The sequence below is a fragment of the Columba livia genome, chromosome 5 (assembly GCF_036013475.1).
Source record: "Columba livia isolate bColLiv1 breed racing homer chromosome 5, bColLiv1.pat.W.v2, whole genome shotgun sequence".
Lineage (NCBI taxonomy): Eukaryota > Metazoa > Chordata > Aves > Columbiformes > Columbidae > Columba > Columba livia.
The window spans coordinates 33,266,466-33,286,704 of NC_088606.1; the positions used below are offsets into that span (position 1 = coordinate 33,266,466).

General features: G+C 34.9%; 1 protein-coding gene and 1 long non-coding RNA gene across 9 annotated transcripts in view; one reads left to right on the plus strand and one right to left on the minus strand.

The window, feature by feature from the left end:
- The window catches only part of CDIN1 (CDAN1 interacting nuclease 1), a 124,909-nt gene that overhangs the window by 49,405 nt on the left and 55,265 nt on the right, over nt 1-20,239 (plus strand). For all 7 annotated transcript variants that reach the window (XR_010472935.1, XR_010472934.1, XM_065064209.1 and 4 more), the window contains 5 exons: nt 2,552-2,631; nt 3,001-3,050; nt 5,794-5,861; nt 10,851-10,916; nt 14,371-14,476. Coding sequence is in view for 5 of the 7 variants with exons in the window: in XM_065064209.1 (XP_064920281.1) it covers nt 2,552-2,631; nt 3,001-3,050; nt 5,794-5,861; nt 10,851-10,916; nt 14,371-14,476 (370 nt within the window). In the remaining 2 variants the exon portion in view is untranslated. The remainder of the gene's footprint in view (nt 1-2,551; nt 2,632-3,000; nt 3,051-5,793; nt 5,862-10,850; nt 10,917-14,370; nt 14,477-20,239) is intronic.
- Nucleotides 1-20,239, minus strand: part of LOC135579573 (uncharacterized) — a 34,638-nt gene that overhangs the window by 8,310 nt on the left and 6,089 nt on the right. Inside the window, exons 2-4 of one of the 2 annotated variants that reach the window (XR_010472941.1) lie at nt 13,612-13,726; nt 8,135-8,191; nt 18-252 (exon numbers count right to left, since the gene is read on the minus strand). This is a non-coding gene — a long non-coding RNA (uncharacterized LOC135579573). Of the gene's footprint in view, nt 1-17; nt 253-8,134; nt 8,192-13,611; nt 13,727-20,239 lie in introns of those variants that run through there. The other variant, XR_010472940.1, reaches the window with a different exon arrangement.

Here is a 20,239-nt window from a genome sequence, read left to right on the forward strand (position 1 = left end):
ATTCAGTTTGACCACAACTAGGAGTAGTGTAGTAGCTTGAGAGAGACGAGCAGACAACCTGCTTTTGTTTAAATATTCACCAGTGTCATCTTCCTTCTGATTAAGTAAGGAAGAGATCTATGCAAGAAGAGTGTTTCAATAAACTTCATTTTCTTACTGGCATTATTGTTCACATAAAATCCTTGGCACTTCTATGCTGGTTTTGTTACGTGATCAGCCTGTTGGTATGCTGCCACCGCAGTAACTGGTTTTCTGAAAAAAGAATTACAGTGGAAGATACCTTATCCTAGCTGCATAGGTAATACAAATTTAACAATATGCAGGGTTTTTTTTAATTTTGCAGGACATTACATAAGCAGATAATGTTTATATAAAAAGGAAAGATAATATATTGAAAGCTAGTATAGCAGTCAGTTTTGTTTGAGGCCTTTTCTTTTAAAGGCTTAATTTAGAGTCTTATAGAACCAATGTGACATCAGCATAATATGAAATTCAATATGTCAATTCATTATTACTCTGATATAGGTAAAGAATAGGATGTCTGGTAACTTCAAGTGAGAAACTGAAGTTGACAGTCTCAGAAATAGAGGAAATTTATTTTACACCTTTGTCTCGTTGCTCAAAATAGCATTCAGTTAAGCATTTCCCCAATGTGAATCTGGGGTTTTGCTCATTTTTGATCAGTCATAAAATAGCTTAATTTTTTCATAATCAAGTCGTGATACTTAAATCAGAAACCCTTCAAATCAGTGAATTCTACTGAGTCTTCCTCAGTTACCCTCTTCATTACTCTGCCATTCTGTCTACCTCTCTATTGGCAAACTGTTATTTGTGCATTATTCCTACCTCCTAGAGGATTGTTATTATTTTAATTTTTAGTGTTAATGGTTCACATTTTCAAAGCTTTTATTCTGTGTGCAAAATGCATTTTTTAACAGTGCACAAAAGCTTAAGTAAAATGCTTATTTATTCTTGCTATTCAGTTATAAGAGTAATACTTATTTAATATGAGGTTAATAAGATAGAAATATATGTAATATAGCATGATACATCTGGAAGTGTTTTGGCTTAGTGTATCATGCTCTTTAAAAAAATTTGCACAAACTATTGCTCCTTGTGATGAGGCTATTCTTTGTAGCTCTTGCAAAGCCTTTAAACTCATTTTGGGTTTTATATACCTTTGCATTAGGGTACAGTTTTCTAAATAAAATATGTCCTTGAAAATACTACTTTCAACTGAATCTGTTGCTTTTAAGAGACATTTGGGGAGAAGATTAAAATGACCGCCTCCTTTACTTTCATAAATCCTTTCACATTCATAAATAGTAGTAGCATTGCTGCTTGTAGGGTAGATCCCTTCATGTCACAGGTTCCAGGAATCCTTTTCCCGATGTCCTCAGTGATTGAATCAAAAGCCTTAGATGAGTGACAAAGCTTTGGCCCTGAGTTGGGGCAAAACAGATGAAGAGTAGGAAAAGAGTAGTTTTTCACTTTGTTTACCCAACTGAAGCACACACAGGTTAAAGGAGCTTGCCTAAAGCCACACAGGTACTCTTTGGCAACACGGGAAACCTGGCTGGTCTCAAGCCTGCTCCACACATAAGGATTCAATGGTAGAAATACCGCACCAGCTGAACTCTATCAGCAGTTGTTCACAGGAAGGAGGCAGTTTGTGCAGTACTGTTGGGTTTTTGTTTGTTTGTTTGTTTGTTTTTTCTGAGAAATTGTAGAATGAAATGTTTTATGGTTTTAGTAGGCATTTTTCTAGAATAAAGTCTTTCCACTGCTATTAGTAATTAACTGATACATGCAACTACCAGGATTAAGCATCTGGAAAGAAGACAATGCAGTGCTTTCAAGGACACTATTTGAAAATAAACTTAAGGCATCTCCTGATTTATGTTATTTTTTTCATTGCAGTATCTGTATCAGTGAATAAAAGATTGATAAATAATCCTAAATTTTCTTCTGATTTCTTTTGTGTCTTAGATTTATACATTTGAAAATAGCACAGAAAGCTTTTGCCAGCTTTTAAATACAGTCAAATAAATGTGTCAACAGTAGATAGGTAAAAAAATAAATTTAAAAACTGCTAAACTGGAATCATCAAGGCTATAAAGTGCTTAAGATTGCTGAGATCAAATATTGTTTTTAAAGGCTGCTTTGAATTTTTGCATATCTTCTTCCTTAAGTTTTCATAGGAGAGGAGGTTATTGAGGTTATTTTGAGGTACATTTTCTTCATACTAAGCAGTTTCCTTATGAGCTGCATGATACTTCTGGAGCACAAACTGTCCAGTGAAACCAAGTAAGTAAACAAGGGCCTGATTTCACCCTCTGCTAATAAAATCCTTTGGTGTTTCAAGACTTTTAGAGTTAATTGTATCAGAATGGCTAAGGAGCTACACATTTATAGGTTTGTAGTTGCTGGTTGAGTAATTTTCGAAATTACCCACATCATCAATGTTTTCCTTATAGAAGTGTGTCTCTCTTCCTGCCAAGTGGATAACAGAACTAACAGGTTTTTTATATGTTTTTATTTGTTTCTCTAGCCTCCAAAACTCTTATAAATAGCATGCTACGGGACCCTTCTCAGATTCCAGATGGAGTACTAGCAAATCAAGTCTATCAGGTATTAATCACTGTTGTCTATTTTTGTTTGGTTTTGGTCTTTTTTTTTTTTTTTTCCTATGGCAATGCTTTTATCTGCCGAGCAGAGTAAAAGATTTTAAACCTCATTTAATTACTGTCATCATAAACTATCAGTGAGGTCAGGGTACACCATAAATGGCAATGCAATATTTGTGAGTGGAGCTTTTCACTTTTTAATAGCTTGCTTTTATAGTGAATAAAAGCATGCAGTTTTTGTTTTCTGTGATTAAATCTGAACAGCATCTGATAGCCTTTTTGAAGAAAAGTAATTACTGTTTTTAAGATACTGTTTAACTGTAATGGTTTTGTAGTCACCCATCACTATACTACTTCTCTTATTTGTCTGCAGTGTACTGTGAACGACTGTTGTTATGGACCACTGGTGGACTGCATCAAACAGTATCCTTTCCCATAAAATTTTAGGTGCACAATTGACGAGCTTAGACTGTGTGGAAGAGATGTGTCTAGCTTTAACCTGACATAAAGTTCTGCTTCACAAAACACGTTTCATACTCCTCTGTTTTACATTCAATCAGCTAGAGGGTCACCGCAGAGCTTTCTTTTATACTGTTTAACAAAGATCAGACAGACCACGGGAAGTTGTCAGTTTGGTGGCTACACGTTCATATGCCTGATTGAACCTCTTTGGTTTTGATTAGCTGAAATGCATGTCTGCTTTTCTATTAAGACTAGTTGACCATGCTTTGAGCGGTGGAGGTAGTCTAGATGATCTCTGCAGATACCTTCCAGTCTCAACTATTCTGCGATTAAATTGATAAGTTGCATTGATATTGTTCAACAAGTGCAATTCAGTTGTGATTGACCAATTAGTATTTTTAAACTCATATCTGTCATTCCAGTGCAATTCTGTTACTTTCTCTTCTTCTTAAAGGAAATGAAGCTAGCTGTAGAAAAAACACCCTATGTGGCTTGAATTTTAAGGGATTTGTTTTTTTGAAGTGTTGAAATGGTTAATCAGAGATCCTCAGTATCCAGTAATACTAGAGGAGCTCCACACAGTACTGAGCAGTCCAGACTAAGGTCATAATTTGTTAGGAACGATCTTTGCAGCCCCAAATCTGCTTTAATAAAGCCCTGAATGAGTAGTTCTTCTGCTTCAGTCTGCTATCAAAGGAACACTTTCAAAATCATGACCTGATGTCACCGAGCAAGCCCACAAGGCAGTTCCTGCCTGAGCCCTAGAGAATCCTTGTATAAATCTCTGTGTGCAGTTTGGGGAAAGACGTTGATTTCACTGTACAGTTGCAGGATAGGAAAGCAACAGTGATGTTAAGTTATGCATGAAAAACAACACTTCTTGTAGTTGTGATAAATGAGATGGTCACCCCTTCAAAATATGTTCTTTCCACTAGAAATACTTGCCTGGTGTCTACTACAGACTCAACTCTGCTTCCATTAACTTTAACAGCAGCAGAGTAGACTTCCAATTGTATTTGTATTTTGCGGTTTTAATCATAATTTTAAGTATTCCTTGAGGCTATCTTCAACATTAAATGCAGCTGTCTGAAAGTGGATTGATCTAATAAGTTACACTTTTTAAACAGCTGTTGATGACTAATTTTCATGTCCAGAATTCTAAGATTAATATTTTGTTGATGAACAGTCTGGCTAAAGTGCCATATTTAAAAGTAACAGTAACACATATATAGAATTGTGAACAGTTTTTCAGAATAACTTGCCTACAGTCTTAAAGGTCTTTTCTATCCACTTAAGATTCTGGTTCAAGTCATTGAATACGTAGTGACATCAGTGAGAATAATGAGGAGTTTTTCAATTCCATTTTGGTACAGAAAAGTTTAATACTAAGCTACGCAAGTGCATTATCTGGAAGTATGTTGCTGAATTAGATGTTAATTTCGAGGTGCATAAAATAGTTAAAAATCAATTTAAAGTTAAGGTTTTAAAAGCATAATGTCTTCTGAAGGATTGCATATTGATTTTAAATATAACTATCTAATTGTATATGCATGGACTAAAGTATGAAGTCAACCTCTTTGTAAATGCCAAGAGGCTATTTTTCAGTAATAGTTCAGATGCTTACGGGAAACTAGGCTGCTAGATTGCATGAGTAGAAAATGGCTTGTGAGGTTATTTACAAGTTTTGCCCCATGGTCATTGCCATACATCAATAACAGGTATTATTATAGACTAAGTCTAAGTGTTTCTGCTTATGGTGCATTATAAATTCTGTTTGCAGTATTTTTCTTACATTTTTTGCTATTCTTCATTTGCCCCTTTTGTTCTGTAATGCTAGTTGAGTTTAACATAATACATAGTTTCAGTTGGTAAAAACTGTATATATATATATGAAATTATTCCATATTATTAGGTTTTTTGCTCTTCAGCATAAAGTGTTGATGTAAATTAAGTAATTAATGGTAAGGTGATCTGTAGTTTTAAATTTTCAAAAGTTACTCTAAACAGAATTAGGAACTTAACTGTTTTTAATGTAAGATCCTTTATCATGATGTTCCATAAAATTCTTCTTAAAAGCTTCCAGAATAGAACTTAGACCTCCAAGAGAATACATTAAAAATATTTGATGTGGTGACTTTTCTACATATCGCTAAGGATAGTACATTGGATCAACAGGCCGTCAGTGAAGTGAAAAGGACTTCACATATTATTTCATCCTTCCTTGACATTAGTTCATGCTTTTGAAAAATCAATTAAAAGGATGTTTTGTTACAATAAGATGTTTCAGATGAAGGTAGTGCCTATCAATTTCAGAATATAAGGGAAAAAACAGTTTATTTCATTCTTTGCTGACTTAGAAAATTGGTACACTAGTCAGTAAAGAGCAACTTAAAAGGTACTTAAGGAGACGTTTTAAGCTCATACTTTCTTTTAAGTTGGGGTGAGTAAAGCAAAAATGGAAATAATACCCTTATTTATACTGAATAAGTAGGATCTAATGGGACTTTCGTAAAATGTGTGCTGATGATACAGTAGTCTGATTTTCACAAAGTGCTAATTCTTGTAAGGGAGTTCAAATCACTGATCACTTCTGAAATGCAGATGCAGGCAAGTAATTTTACCATTAATGACTTTACCTATGGTGTTTTTCTGAGGTTGGTTCTTTTCCAAGGTAATCTTCCATTTCTTAACCTAAAGCTATCAGCGCTATTGGGCATGAACACGAAGTCTTGCTGCGAGAAATGCTTTTGGAAAAAAATCTCTCTTTCATAGGTGAGAATCCTAGCCAGTGAATCTTTAACTTCAGAGATTTCAGTGACTGTTTACTTAGGAAAAAAATAAGCCTTGATGCTCTTTGTATTAGGTAGTAAAAGAAGAGTAAAAAATGATTGATGCTGTACATGTTATCTTTTATTGATTTAGAACTGAGCAGGAACTCAGTTACCTAATACCCTATATATACAGCACATGCACAGGCTTGCAATTAATATTTTATAGAATAAGTAGCTGAAAAAAAATGCTTTAATATCTGCTGCAGTATTACTTTTGGTGTCATGAGATATTAGCCATAATCTAGGCCTTATGAGACTTAGGAGGAAGCATAAGAAATATTAGCTTCAAAATGCTTTATGTATTAAAGAGCTGTTAGAGGATTCACTCGTTTAGCTTTCCGTGCAGTTTCTGCTGAATTTTTGCCCTCTGCCTCCCAGCCAATGCAAGTACTCTTCACAATCCCTGTATTTAAAGTATTTTAAGGATTAATTAATTAGGAAGTTATTTTCATTTTTTTTCTTTTAGCCTGCACTACATTTCTTGTATGCGAGTGTCATTAAAACAATGGTTAGTGTTTAAAGCATCATTTCTCTTATTGTGATAAACTTAATGACTTCTTAAATCTTGGAGTCCTTATGTGATGAGAAAATAACAAAGTGAAATGCTATCTTTTGTTGATGGTTGAGTGCTGTACTAAATTTGCGTGATCTGGAATTTTGCTGGTTTTACCAGAAAATATGATCTCTCCTAGAACTAGATTCCGGTTAAAATTTTGGAAACCTTAATCAAATTTAAGAAATTGGAAAGTATATTAAGGTTTTTAAAATATTTGTCCATATGATTAAGGAACAGAGTTAATGTGCTCTTATATAAGACAGGAATAACTATTTCACATGAATATGACACTATGGAAATGTGAGGAGGTAGTTTTTCCTACTTGGGTATAAGAGTAGAGATAGAAGTAATAGGCTTAAGCTGTAATTGCGTAGTTGATGTTGAGTTAAAATACTAAACAGTTCTAGGCACAATAAGTATAAAACAGCCTGCCAGAGAAGGTTATGGAATCACCTTCAATGAAAAATTCAAGGCTAGACTTGACAATCATCCATCAAAGCTGGTAATGAAATCAATCCTGTCACGATACAAGGGAATGGACTAGATGGCTCACTAATGGATCCTCAACCCAACGATAATCATTTTATTTGGCTTGTGCAAGCTTGTGTAGCACATAAATCAGATTTAAATTTTAATGTTTCATGACCTTGGATAAGCATCAATTTTGTCTTTAGAAATAAGCTCTAAAAAATTTGTGCTGTCAAATCAAAATATCTAGAATGGGTTAATGCATTAGAATATAAGGATATAAAATGAGACAATTTATTGTTTACATTTTATGTATGCTGAAATATTCTTTAGTCATGATTTAAGGCATCTTTAGTGGTTGTGTTTATTATTTCTGTGCATTGCATATGTTTTTAAGGTTCTAGGTGTGATTTAAAGTGAACTCTGCTGAATCCCATGCATTAAAACCTTTCCTTTCTGAAAAAATAGTTCCAAAACTGCTTGGAGAAAACAGAAGAGATTACAATATTTCCTATATGTCAACAAATTCAGGCTTTGTTAGGTTATGAGTAAGACTGCATTCCAGTTCTGAAGATGCCTTATTACTTAGATTTCTGTATTAACAATTCCATTACTTCTTAACACGTGTTAAAGACACAGAATTCTTCGGTTTCCATGTTAGTGCACTATTCCAGTGTACTATTCTCCAATAGTAGTAAGGGGTTTTGTGTCAGTTACATTCATCTGGGCAACAGGGAGTCTGTTCCAGGAGAAGAAAGCACAATCAAGGACACAGCGGATATAAATAGCCCTAGTATAGTCTTGGAGCGTGAAACAGCTTTTCAGGTCTGGGACATAATTTGTCTGTTTCTAGAGCAGTTAGCTTTCAAAGCCTACAGATCAGAATTCACACAGAAATTGCTTGGAAACCTGTGCAAAATAATGTGGTTTGCATCTTATTAATGCACTGTTCATGACAAGCACATCATATAGCACATCCTCTCTTCAGCAAAAACACAGCTCTCAAGTCTTTGTCACTTTTCCTGAGATCAAAGTGATCAATGGAAGCATTCTCTCAAAACAGGCTAACAGCTTCAATTGCCATACCGAAATGCCAGGAATGTCTAGCTTCTATATAGGATCTTTGTTTGTTTATATATTTGCCATGAATATATTAGGAAAGCTTTTAGCTATAATGGAAAGGTGCTGACCTTTGTCTGGAATCTTATCGTCCTTTGGTTCCCACCATGATGTCCCTCAATAGCAGCCTAGAAATAAATAATGAAACCTGATCAGTGTTTTTTGCTGTAATCTTAAATTTGCAGTTGCTGTTCATCCATGCACCAACAGAAGAATGTTTAGTTTCTTTATTATATCCAGAGGCTAGTATAAGAACAATGATGTGTTAAATGGTTATGATGGAGTGTGAAGTTATGGTAAACATGAAGCTCCAGTTTTGTTGGAAATTTAAATTAATGGGGAATCTGTAGAATAACTACTTATTAGGGCTGTTTCAATGTAATTTTCAAATCTGAGGATGCATAAATAAAACTGTCCAAGCTGCTGTCGGCTGCCTTTCAAGCAGTTGTTAAATTGTTCCCTTCATCCATGCAAGAGATAAAAGGCGTTTGAAGGTGCAGAATGCTACCTCTGTAGCTTCTGGACCAATGTGAAACACATCTGGGCTGAAAAGGCAGAACTTTTCTTTTGGTGGGGTTTGTGGTTTTTTTTTTTTTTTAAAAAAAGTTTATGGTGACTGTGGGGAGTTTCTGTAATTTTTTTTTTTTCTGCAAAGTTATAAAGCTTCAAATACTTGAAGAAAGAGAAGAAAGAGTAATATATAATTATGCTCCTGCACATGACAGACAACACGTATCAATAATAAACGTGGGTTTTAGCATATTTTTCAATGTTTATCATAACCCAATATGTTAGGAGGAACCAAGGAAAGACATTCAGAAACAAATTTAAAACAAACAAACAAAAATGTTCTTTTTCAAGCCATGCATTAGTGTCAAATGATTTTATAAGTAATTGGACATGCTTGAAAAAAGTCTGCTGAAGAATATTAAAAGTAATGCTGATGCAAACTCCCGTTCAGAGACCTGCTAAACTGACCCATCAGGAGGTGTTTTTACATCTGTCTTGATTTTCAGTGGGGTTTTTTAAGGTATATTTCCCTGAATTTGTGACACTACCATTTGTTAGATGCAATAGAAAAGACTGAACTTTCTGTTGTCACTTATGCTTCTTCATAAAAATTTCAGCTGGGACATCCTGTTGTCTTTTTCTGACTGTTTTAAACAATCAAGACCAGGATAGAGTTAAATAGAGTTGGATAAAACTGAACTATTCTTTATTTTTATCAAAATGGAGAGATTACTTAGAACATTTAATTCATTTTTTATCTTATAGCATAAAACCCTCTATTCGTAGGTTCTGCTAAATTAGAACCTTGTTTTATCAATGTACCTGACAATCTTTGAAAAAATAGCCAACAAGCAAGCCTGTCTCCAAATCCTAGAAAAGTTTAATAGCTGATTGGGTGACATAATGAAGTATTGCATTGCAAAGACTTGTATTTGCAATATTGCATGCTTACAGTGAAGAAGTACTGTCAGATTTCAAAAGAAATAAACAACTATCAAAAAGAATAAACAACCATTGCCATTTACACTTAAGTGAATGTGCAACTTCCCAAAATATCTCCTGTGCCACTTTCAGTACTAGTTCCCTGTATAAAAAAAATACTTCACAGTTACATTCTTCAATGAGAAAGAGGAGGGAAGTTTGCTTTAGGCACTTCTAAAATATTTTGATTTCTAAGAGTGTGAGCTTTTCTTAACATTAAAATGTTACTTGGACTCAAACTGCTGACCTTTCAGGATATGCACAAAGTATTCTAAAACTGAGTTCTGAACATTGGCCATGAAACTACTGTCCTAACCTGGTAAATGGATTGGAAATAAGCTACCCAACAGTGAGAATGGACCATTAATTTTAATCAAAGGTGATGTAGAAAGGCGAATGGGATGCATGACAATGTCAACAGCCCAGTAGGTGTTAAGGGGCTACACAGCCTTACTTGTTACTAGGTAGTGCCATTAGTTGAGCTTGGGTGAAGACAGAAAGCCATGCCTGGAATTGAATGACCAGGTCACTCCAAATTCTAATGGAGAAATGGTGTTTCAGAAATACCAATGTAATGGTATCAGAAATCAAGGACAATAGTTAAGGTGTTTCTTTTTTTTTTTTTTCTTTTAAAGGAAGTGTCTTTTGTCTTCTGCAGTTTTATCTTGCTTGCTCCATGTTGTTTCTTGAAATATTCAGCTCTAGTATTTGTAAGCAATAGAGTTGTATAGTTAATGTTAACAGAATTTCTAAATATTTATGTGTCCTGAAATTGGATAAATTCTATAGAATGCCAAATGCAAGAGAAACTAAAATTATGGCTTCTCCTTTAATAAATTTCTGAAAGAGACAGAATTTCTTGTTCTTTTTTTTTTAACAGCTTTATGCTGACATTAAAATAAAGCCAAGAAGGCAGCTACAGTATATTTTCATTTGTGGTGTTGGTAGGATTAATCTTAACAGCTTCCTAATGTGCAGAGACTCTTCTTGCAATCAGTGAATATACTTCTTTATTTTGAATATTTGGGGGTTATAAAATAGTGTATGACAGCTTGAATTAATGATGTTTATAATGAAGACATAAAAATGCAGGGATGACAAAGAAGCATTTTTTATATCCATGCTTCAGGTTTTCCAGGAGGGTTCATTTAATCTGACACAGCATTGCATGCATAAGAAAGATATGTATGACTACATTAGTAATTCTTGCACTCTTATTTAAAATAAAATTGATTATACTGATGTCTACTTAATAAAATAGTTTTATAAACAATAGTTCTTATTCTTTGTATATAGCTGAAGATCAGCTTCGTGCAAAGGGTTATGACAAAACACCAGACTTCATTTTAGAAGTGCCAGTAGGTAAGTCTTTTAAAAGAATTTTTATTATTTTATTTAGTGTAGGAGTGTTCATGCTAAAATATTATGGCTACTTAAGTAAAGTATATTATAGGACACTGCAAATTAGTCTCTTCTTTCAGTAGTTACCCAATAATTTTAAGAACTTCTAGCATGAGTCAGAGAGGTTTGATTGTGAGTAGTATTACCCAGTGTTTCCTCTTTGGTCTCTGCACGTTTTTGTCTCATTATCACAAAAAGGAAAAAAGAAAAACAGAAACAGGAAACAATAAAACCCCCCAAGTCCCTACTCCCTTTAACTTGCTCTGCCCACTGTCTTTGTGAACTCAACTCTGAAATATCCGTAATTGTCTTAAACTTCTACACCAAATCAGTTCAAAGCAATCTTAACAGTATATTACCATTACACCTGTAAGTCCTTGCTTAAAGGTTTGTCATTGTACAGTTATTCTTTTGCCATCACTTTGCATCTAAATACAACTCTGCAGTTCTCTGTTTTTTTAAAAGAGCCTGCATAGCAAGAAGCAAGAAGGAATAAAAATAGGTATAAAGGTCATGTCAAATTTCATCTATATTTTGAGGCTACATAACAAAGTAATCAGATGACCTAATAGCTGGGCCACGGAAGAAAAAACATTCATGTTGCACAAGTGTAAAGGATTATTATTCGCTTTTTGTAAATTGGCTTTCATGCCAAGAGACTTCTGCTTCACCTCCATAGAGCTCAGCACCTGTCTGTGCAGATGCCTAGGCTGAAAGCACTGTGTGCAAGTCAAATACATGACTAGTTTTTTGTTCTTCATATTGACAACAGCTGATATTCTTACTGAGATAACTGATTTGCACACAGGTATAAGGAATTGAGTGTGTACTGTAAATTGGCTCACTACTCAGAAGTGCTTAAGACTTCAGCACAATAATCTGTTATCCAATAGATAAACAACTATGTATATGAGAGTCATCTGAAAAGTTTTTAAAGATTTTTCTTAATGATGTTTGTGTTCCTAATAAAGTTTCCAAAAAAGAGAAATGGTAGTGCTGTTAATAAGAGGTTATATGTACAAAATAAAACGTATCTTTTTTGACTGAACAACACTAAATTTGAAAGTGAGATTGGGCATCCTGATGATCTGCAATTTACTCTTGTCAAGCCATGCTTGGGGAGAGTTTTCAGTTAATTTCTACTCCTTTATTTCCATAGCTCCTATTTGTGGAGGGTCTCTGGAAGCTACCAAGGACTTGAGGGGCTGAGGGAATGGTTATTTTTTATCAAGTCTCAAAATAGCAGGGAATATTGTGGCATGACAGAATCACAGAATGGCTGGTGCTGGGAGGGACCTCTGGTGGTCAACTGCTCAAGCAGAGTCACTTGGAGCTGGTTGCCCAGGACCATGTCCAGACAGGTTTTGAATACCTCCACGTATGGACACTCCACAACATCTCTGGGAAGCCTGTGCCGGTGCTTAGACACCCTCCTAGTACAAAGGTGTTTCCTGATGTTCAGACAGACCTTCCCATGTTTTGGTTTGTGCCCATTGCCCCTGGTCCTGTCACTGGGCACCACTGAAAAGAGCCTGGCTCCCTCTTCTTAACACCTGCCCTTCAGATAGTTATATACATTGATAAGATTCCCGAGTAGTGTGGACTACAATATACACAATAGGTACTTGGTATTAAGATGCTCATTTGGACGTTAGAAACAGATAAGGTTATATCCAAGCTATTCAGAAGCCTGATTAGATGGAAGCCAGAAAAGCAACTAGGTGGAGCTAGTTTTTTTTAATGCTTGAGAAGGCAAACTGGACAACACCCAAAAGAATTCCTGGGTTTGTAATATTATCCTACTAGGAAGAAGGTTAAAAATTACCATTAAAGTATTTGCATGGATTTGTCTCTAAAAATCTGAATAGTGATAGTGCATTGCTTTCTTCAAATTATTTCATTCACTTGAGATTGGCAGGAAATAATTTTCTGCTTGCTGTCTGATCCAAACTAATGTATGGCAGTCCTTGGATTCTCTTCTTCATGACTCAGTACATAACTAGGAAAGTCGAATGTTTCTTAGAAATTGCTTCTCAACTGAATATACAGTTTATGCCTCAGCTGTTTTATCTCCTGGAGTCTAAAGGTGTTGGAGGTGGGTGGAGGATGTAGTAATATAAGCCTACACAGTATAGGCCTCTGAATACTTAAAGGGAGCCTATAAGAAAGATGGGACAAACTTCTTATCAGGGCCTGTTGCGATAGAACAAGGGATAATGGCAGCATGAGTGTAGTGAAACACTGGCACAGGTTGTCCAGGGGTGTGTTAGGTGGAAACATTCAAGACCAGGCTGGCTGGGGCTCTGAGCAACCTGATCTAGTTGAAGATGTCCCTGCTCATTGCAGGGGGGTTGGACTAGATGACCCTTGAAGGTCCCTTCCAACCCAAACTATTCTATGATTCTATGATAAATTAATTTGATTACTGTCAGGAGGTAGTGGTGGTATGGTGACTTCATGAGTTATTTACCCAGATTTTCCAAGTAATTTTACAGTATGTAGTGGATGTGCTGCCACAGACTCTTCTAATATTTCTGTACCGTATTTCTGGGTCTGCATGCCCTTTGGTTGCCTCATTGTAGGCTGAACTTAGGCTAAGACATCATGGGTATGGATATCGTAGGGAACTCAAAATAAAGGAAAAGTTTTTGAAGACCTCATTAAAGATACTCCACATGACCTTTTTGGGGAAAGAATGGTCCTTTAGAGTGATTCTTATGATTTCTCCTGCAAAATTATGTTATCATCTTCAGAGAGGAATTTCCTTTAACCTAAAAAAAAAAGATAATTGTATTAATGTTAGGAATTCACTCCTGCAAGAAATGAGGAAAGACATGAATTAAAGCAAAACCCACAGCATTGAAAGAAACAGAAATTCAAATTCACATTTTTTCACATGAGCCTTCTTTTTTCTAATTCCTTTCTGGTGAAGCATTACTGATTTTGCAAAAATAAGGAAGCAGATATGTATCTATGATAAACTTTTTGTCATTTTCACACCTTCCACTCTCGATTGGTGAGAAGTTTCTGGTTTTAGCACCTTAGCTAACTGTTCTTGTTAATCACCAGAAGTTTCAATTCCTTCCTGACAAGTCCTTTCCAGCAAAGTGAGGGTAAAAGTAGGGTGCAATTGCACCTTACTCTAGCATCTTTTTCTTTACATTCTGTTTGTGTTAGAATAAATGCAAATAAATAGAACAGGGTGTAATTAAACTGTATTTGACATGACTGTCCATTATTATATTTTCTGGTACTTAAAAAAAAAAGTCCAATGTGCATATTAGAAAGATATACCTCTGTTGCAAGCATGAATTATGTGGTAGATTGTGGGGTAAATAGGATATTCCCAAGCACATTCTTTCAGGCTGTTGATCTTGATTTTTAGAGTTCACTTTATTTTCTGCTGTCACCCTAGCTGTTGAAGGACATATAATTCACTGGATTGAAAGCAAAGCCTCATTTGGTGATGAAAGCAGCCACCAAGCCTACTTGCAGGACCAGTTTTGGAGCTACTGGAACAGGTACATTTCTGTTATTTTTCCTTACACATAAATAGAACTGCATTTTTAAGAGAAGTTACTGGGGAAAAAAAAAAAAAAACCCTAGTGACTTTTGTATCATATTAAGCCATGTGAACAAATATATGTTACTAATCTGTCATTTTGAATGTCGTTAATCAGTATGTCAAATTGGGATCCTGAAATATTTGTGAAAAATTCACATCATAATTGTTAAAGTGCAGCAGATATGTATGGTGATTTTACAATGATGCTGGATGACAGATTAAGTTACTTTGATATGGAAGTTATATGTCATCTTTTTTAGTACCTGACTTTGAAGGAAGATTTTGCTGTAATGTTTTGTAATACCTGCAAGTTGCCACATTTGTTATAAAATCTTCACAAACCAAATGGGCCATGTATGTAAAGAACTTTATTGTTCATTCTATCTAGGACAGTAGTGTTTCACTGTTTTGTTTTTTAATAAAGGTTTTTGTATGTTTTAAACAGTGATAACAGTTATCTTCAAGCTAAAAAATGCAGTAAGTATTTGCAGGAACATAAGCAGGGAGATTAGTTATACCAGACAGAATTTTTGAACATGTTGATGGTATTTGTATAAAGATCTTTTATTTTTAAAATGGTTGAAATAATTCTGCTTTATTCTTATAAAAGTTGTTATTGTATATTTATATATCTTTCCTTGGTATTAGAGGCCTCCTAACTGGAGGATTTTTCCTCAAAAAAAAATCCTAAACAAGATGCTTCATCTTTTAATACCATGTTTGTATGTGGTGGAACCCTAAGCAAGGTAATGAGTAAAGGAATGTCATGAGTAAATGAAAGCTTTTATAAGGATTTTTAAATGCATAAATTTAGAAGTCTGCTCAGTGTTCACAAGAGAGCATCAATGGAATCTTAGGGGTAGTAGAGAAGATGACACAAATGTGAACATGCAACAAAGAGACAGCGTGTGCCAACATTGGGTGCTAGTCCAGCAATCATTAGTATTTAGCTGAATATGATAAATGTCAAGGTGAAAATATCTTAGTCTTGGCTTGGAAAATACCTTAAAAGCAGATTCTACAGGAATCAGCAGAGAAGTGGAAACCAAATCTTAAGAATAACACCATCAGGGTTCAGAATCATGCTCTGCAGCAACATTCTTGATTGACATGAAAAGGACCTGCTCATATTTGACAATGCTAGAAAACTTGAATCAAGATAATGGGAAGCTCAGGAAGACTGTCAGTTGTTGGATGAAGACATTATACTACAGGAAATAACACGAATCCTACAACCAGAATCTGTGATGGTATCAGAGAAAAGCAGCTCCAAAAAGTGAATTTTAAATAGATAACATGAGCATAAAGATACCAAGTTGAGATAGGGTGAAAGTTGAGTAGATAATTAGGATGAAGGCACAGGTCCCTTTGTTATTTGCAGTAAAGTTGCCACTGCAAAGTCAAAGTTGTAGTTTCTGTCTTGCTTTGTGCTGAACAAAATGGCTATCCAAATTTTGTTTGGAGCTTTAAAACATGTAAAACATTTGACAACAGTGTGTACCATTGGAATCTGACCTTTCCAAAAGAAACTTCTCCTATGTTTTTTATCAGGAAACGAAGACATAGCTAACTTCATTTTAATGTTATCTTGTACTAATTAATATTGCAAATTCAAAAATGGAATAACATCTCTCACTGTGCCGCTAGTCAAGTACCTTTAATTTTGCAAAAGCTAGACTGAACTGACATGTGGATTGATAAGACTGGTTTGGAGGTAGTTCTGAGGTTTTGCCATGTCTTCTGTTGTAGCTGTTCATATTGCAAACAACTGCAGAAAATGTTGGCTCTTCAATATTGTGCCCTTACATTCATATAAAGGAGACTAGAAATCTCCATAGTGAAATTTGTTGCTCCCTGAATCCAGAATTTAGTGATAGGTTAACCATGGAAATCAGGAAGATTTCCTGTGGGTCTTTTTTTAAAGAACAAATCCTGTTAGTTTTAATTTTGATGCTGCTTGGCCAAACTGATAGTATCACATCTTCTGAAATGAATTCTGAGTTACTGCAGCTTCTTTTAATAAGACCTTCAGGTTAGTGAACACTTGTTGACAGATCAGGTTGCATGTAGGTGAGACAGTTAGCTTTCATTGCTGTCTGAAACTATTTATACAAAAAGACACAGGTATAGCTGCACAAACTGTGAATCAATTTTGTATCATTTAATCAGCCTGTGCAAGGATCTCTCGAGTGAGAAGGAGCTTCCCAGTCAATTCACCACAGCTGTGTGTCTCCTCTCCTCTTGAAGGAGGAATCATTTGGAGAAGATGCATCAGTTCACAATAGAGATATGATACTCAGCTGATAGTTTAGGGTTTAGTAAACTTGATCTGTTGGTTGATCTTAAAGCCAAAATGAAATTGGAGAGAAAAACTGTAACATCACCTTTTAGATGTGGATAGAAATACATGTCTAGATACTTTGAAAGGAATGAAGGTGAGAAGTTTTAGACCTTTTCCGTTCAGCCTTTTTATTGTTTCTCTGAGAAGTAGGAGCGAAACTGGAGAAGTTTCTAGTTTTTTTTCCCACATCTATCACTGACGTAAGTTTAATTCTACACACAATCTGCCTGAAAGCTTTGAACATAGCTGTGGTTTGTTTGCTGTTATGTGTGTATTTCATTAAATCTTGTACTCTGTGCTAACTAAATCTGTGAGTGTCTTAAATTGGTCTGTACTGACAGGAAAGAAATGGCACTTTCTCATTTAACAGAACAGCTCCCTAGATGCAGTCAACCATGTCTGTTCACCTCAGTGCAAAAGAACACCTTTTTATTACTCTGAGTTCTGCAGGGACAGCTTAGCAAGGTTTTTTATGGCTCATACATCAATGGTATTGTTAAGCAATTTTCAGTTGCAGTGCTGCACTGCAACCTCATCTTCAAATTAAGCTTCACATTAAAAATGTACAAAGTGTACCTTGGCAGTGGGCTTGCACAGTTGTAATTTAAGATGCTGTTCAGGTATGGAGAATTTTCAATAATAAAGAGACAGGAAAAGAAAACAAGTAAAGAAAAACATATTCCCAGACTGATTTGCAGACTGATGTTTTAGAAAAAAGCTATTCTGTATTCTGAACAAACTTAGGATAAAATGATCTGCGTGCTTAGTCTCTTCCCTCAATATGTTTGTTCCTTCAAAGTGGTGACAACCACTGAGCAGGCTGTAGCTTTCACTGTAACTGAGTAAACAAGAGAGCTGCACGCACAAAATGTAATTGTTTTGTGCACGTGTAGTAGATACCACACTTTCCATTGTTCACTGGCCTACATTTTTGTATTTCTTGTAACCATGAGGATAAAAACTGTTGAACAGTCTTTGTGACCAAACGTAATTTGGAGAGCATGAACAGGAAGTAACACAGATTGTGCTTTAAAACAGGGTTTAAGAGCATATTGTAAATTATTTTAGGGTTTAAATGAATGCCGCTGTTTCTTCTTTTCCCATAGTGTCTAATTTTATAATTTTTTCTAACCTAAATAAAAATTGGAGCCCTAGATGTCAAAGTCTGTTAGTCAGAGCTGGTAGGCATGACTGCTGTTTTCTGAGGCATATAGAGATCAGCAACACACGGTTCAAATAGTAATTAGTAGATACACTGTCAGTGACTTGCTGTAAGAAGCTATAAACTCAAATACAGCAATTTACATTTTCTATCTTCTGCAAGCCTGGCTAAGGCATATGTACATCCTGGAATGTAATTTTTAGAGAGTCCCAGGAGAAAGCTTGATGCCATTATTAGCTAAAGAAACTACTATATATGAGGAAGACCGTAGGAAAATGTCATATTTGACACTGATATTAAACTATAGGTAATTTCACATAGTGAAAGAGAAGCATTTCATCCTTTCTTTGAATAAGAATGGTAAATCATCCCTGTACTAAATTCCTTTCCCCAGTTGCTTGTATTCTAAATGTTGCTAGTCCCGTGGTTCTGATTTTTTGAAAGAATAAAGAAAAGCAAGTTTTCCATAGGTAATTTTGAAATAGTAACCACCAGTTTTGGAAACCTAAATTTGTGATTAAATGTATTGTTAATGTATTATATCTGATCTTGAGACTTCAGTTTCTAACTGTCATAGTAAAATAATCACAGAGTCCTGTAGATTAAAAAAAAAGGTATTTCAGATAAATTTTAACAGAAAAAATGCAAAGGATTGTATTTCATTCACAAGCATGATGATGTGTTCTTAGAGTTTTTTGAGAATAGTGTTCTGTTCAACCTCATTTGCCGTTGACTAAAGGATGAATCATATGTAAGCAAAGGCTGAATCAGAATATCAGAATTATATACATTTTTTTCTGTTTAGCTGTTTAAAATGGTTTAACAAGTTACTGTGAAGACTGTTTAAGTAATTGTTGTCTGATTGGAGGTTGTAGGGGAAAAAGAAGTTATGCTGTGGATTTAGGGATGTCTGTTCTATAACAAGATCAATATTCTTCACTAGCAAATGGTTTAAAAAGTTGTCCTGGTGAGTTAAAAGCCAGTGATATAACAGCTTGACTTGGAGGAAACCTTGGGAGTTGCATTTGTCAAGTGGCTAGGAAAACTGCTCATGCATACCCAGTATCCAAAGCTTCATTGGCAGCCCAAACATAAAGAACTGAAAGGTCATTCTTCTTCTTGCAGTATGATGGTTTGTTGACATATTTTGACACACTGGTACAATGCTGAAAGGTTTTGACCTTACCGCAACACTGAGGGACTTAGGGTTTGTTTAGCTATCTAACGCTTGTAGTTTTTCACACATGTTGGGTTTTGCTCTGCTCCTTTTCTCTTCCTCCTCAATCCACTTGAATTAGGAAATTCATCTTAGATAAAAATGGATGTAGATAGAAGAAGAATTTATTATTATTTTTGCTGCTTAGGACAATGTATTGATAAGTTTCTTCAAAAAGAATTCACTTTTTTTGAAATTTGCCATGCCAACTTGCTAACCTTAGTAGCAATGAGCAAGTTACATTTGATTATGGACAATAAGAGCCTGAAAAGCAGTGAATAGTGTGATTTTATGCTAGTACACAGGTGCGATGGTTTAATTTGTGAAGATTGTAGCATTCTCTGTTCTACTGCAAGATAAACAGAGATGTATGTGTACACTCACACACATACATACACACAGACATATCTATACGCTTACCTCTGCACTTCACAGGTCTTCTAGATATATTTAGCAAATTTCCAACAGCATTTGACATGAATAATTGTTATCTTTATTTAGTGACACATAAACAATATAAAAATCAACATGTTGTTTATGAATTTTATTTTTTTTTGCTTTAGCTCAAAAGTAACATTTTTAGATTTTGCCAGTCATCCCCTATTTAACAACATGGTTGAATAACAGCCTAAAGACATTTTCCATTGAAACCACGGCTTATGCCTAGCTATAATAATACATTATAATAAATATCATAAATAAGCTATACTATATCCATTGCTATAATGTTAATTGTTTGGCTGAGCAATTTAGGTTGTTTTATTTTGTATCAAAACTAATTTTTGTCAAAGCAAAGAAAGAACAGACCATATTGTATTAGCATTTACATTTGAGTGATTGATAATAATAATAGAGTATATATTTTCATGTGTCGTTCTCTTTACATATTGTGTTTAATGTGGACGTGAATTGAGATTTTCATTATAATTTAGTTCTGTTACTTAAGCTAGTTTGTTACATTTTAGACTTAAAAAGTAGTAAATGAAACAATATATAGTTT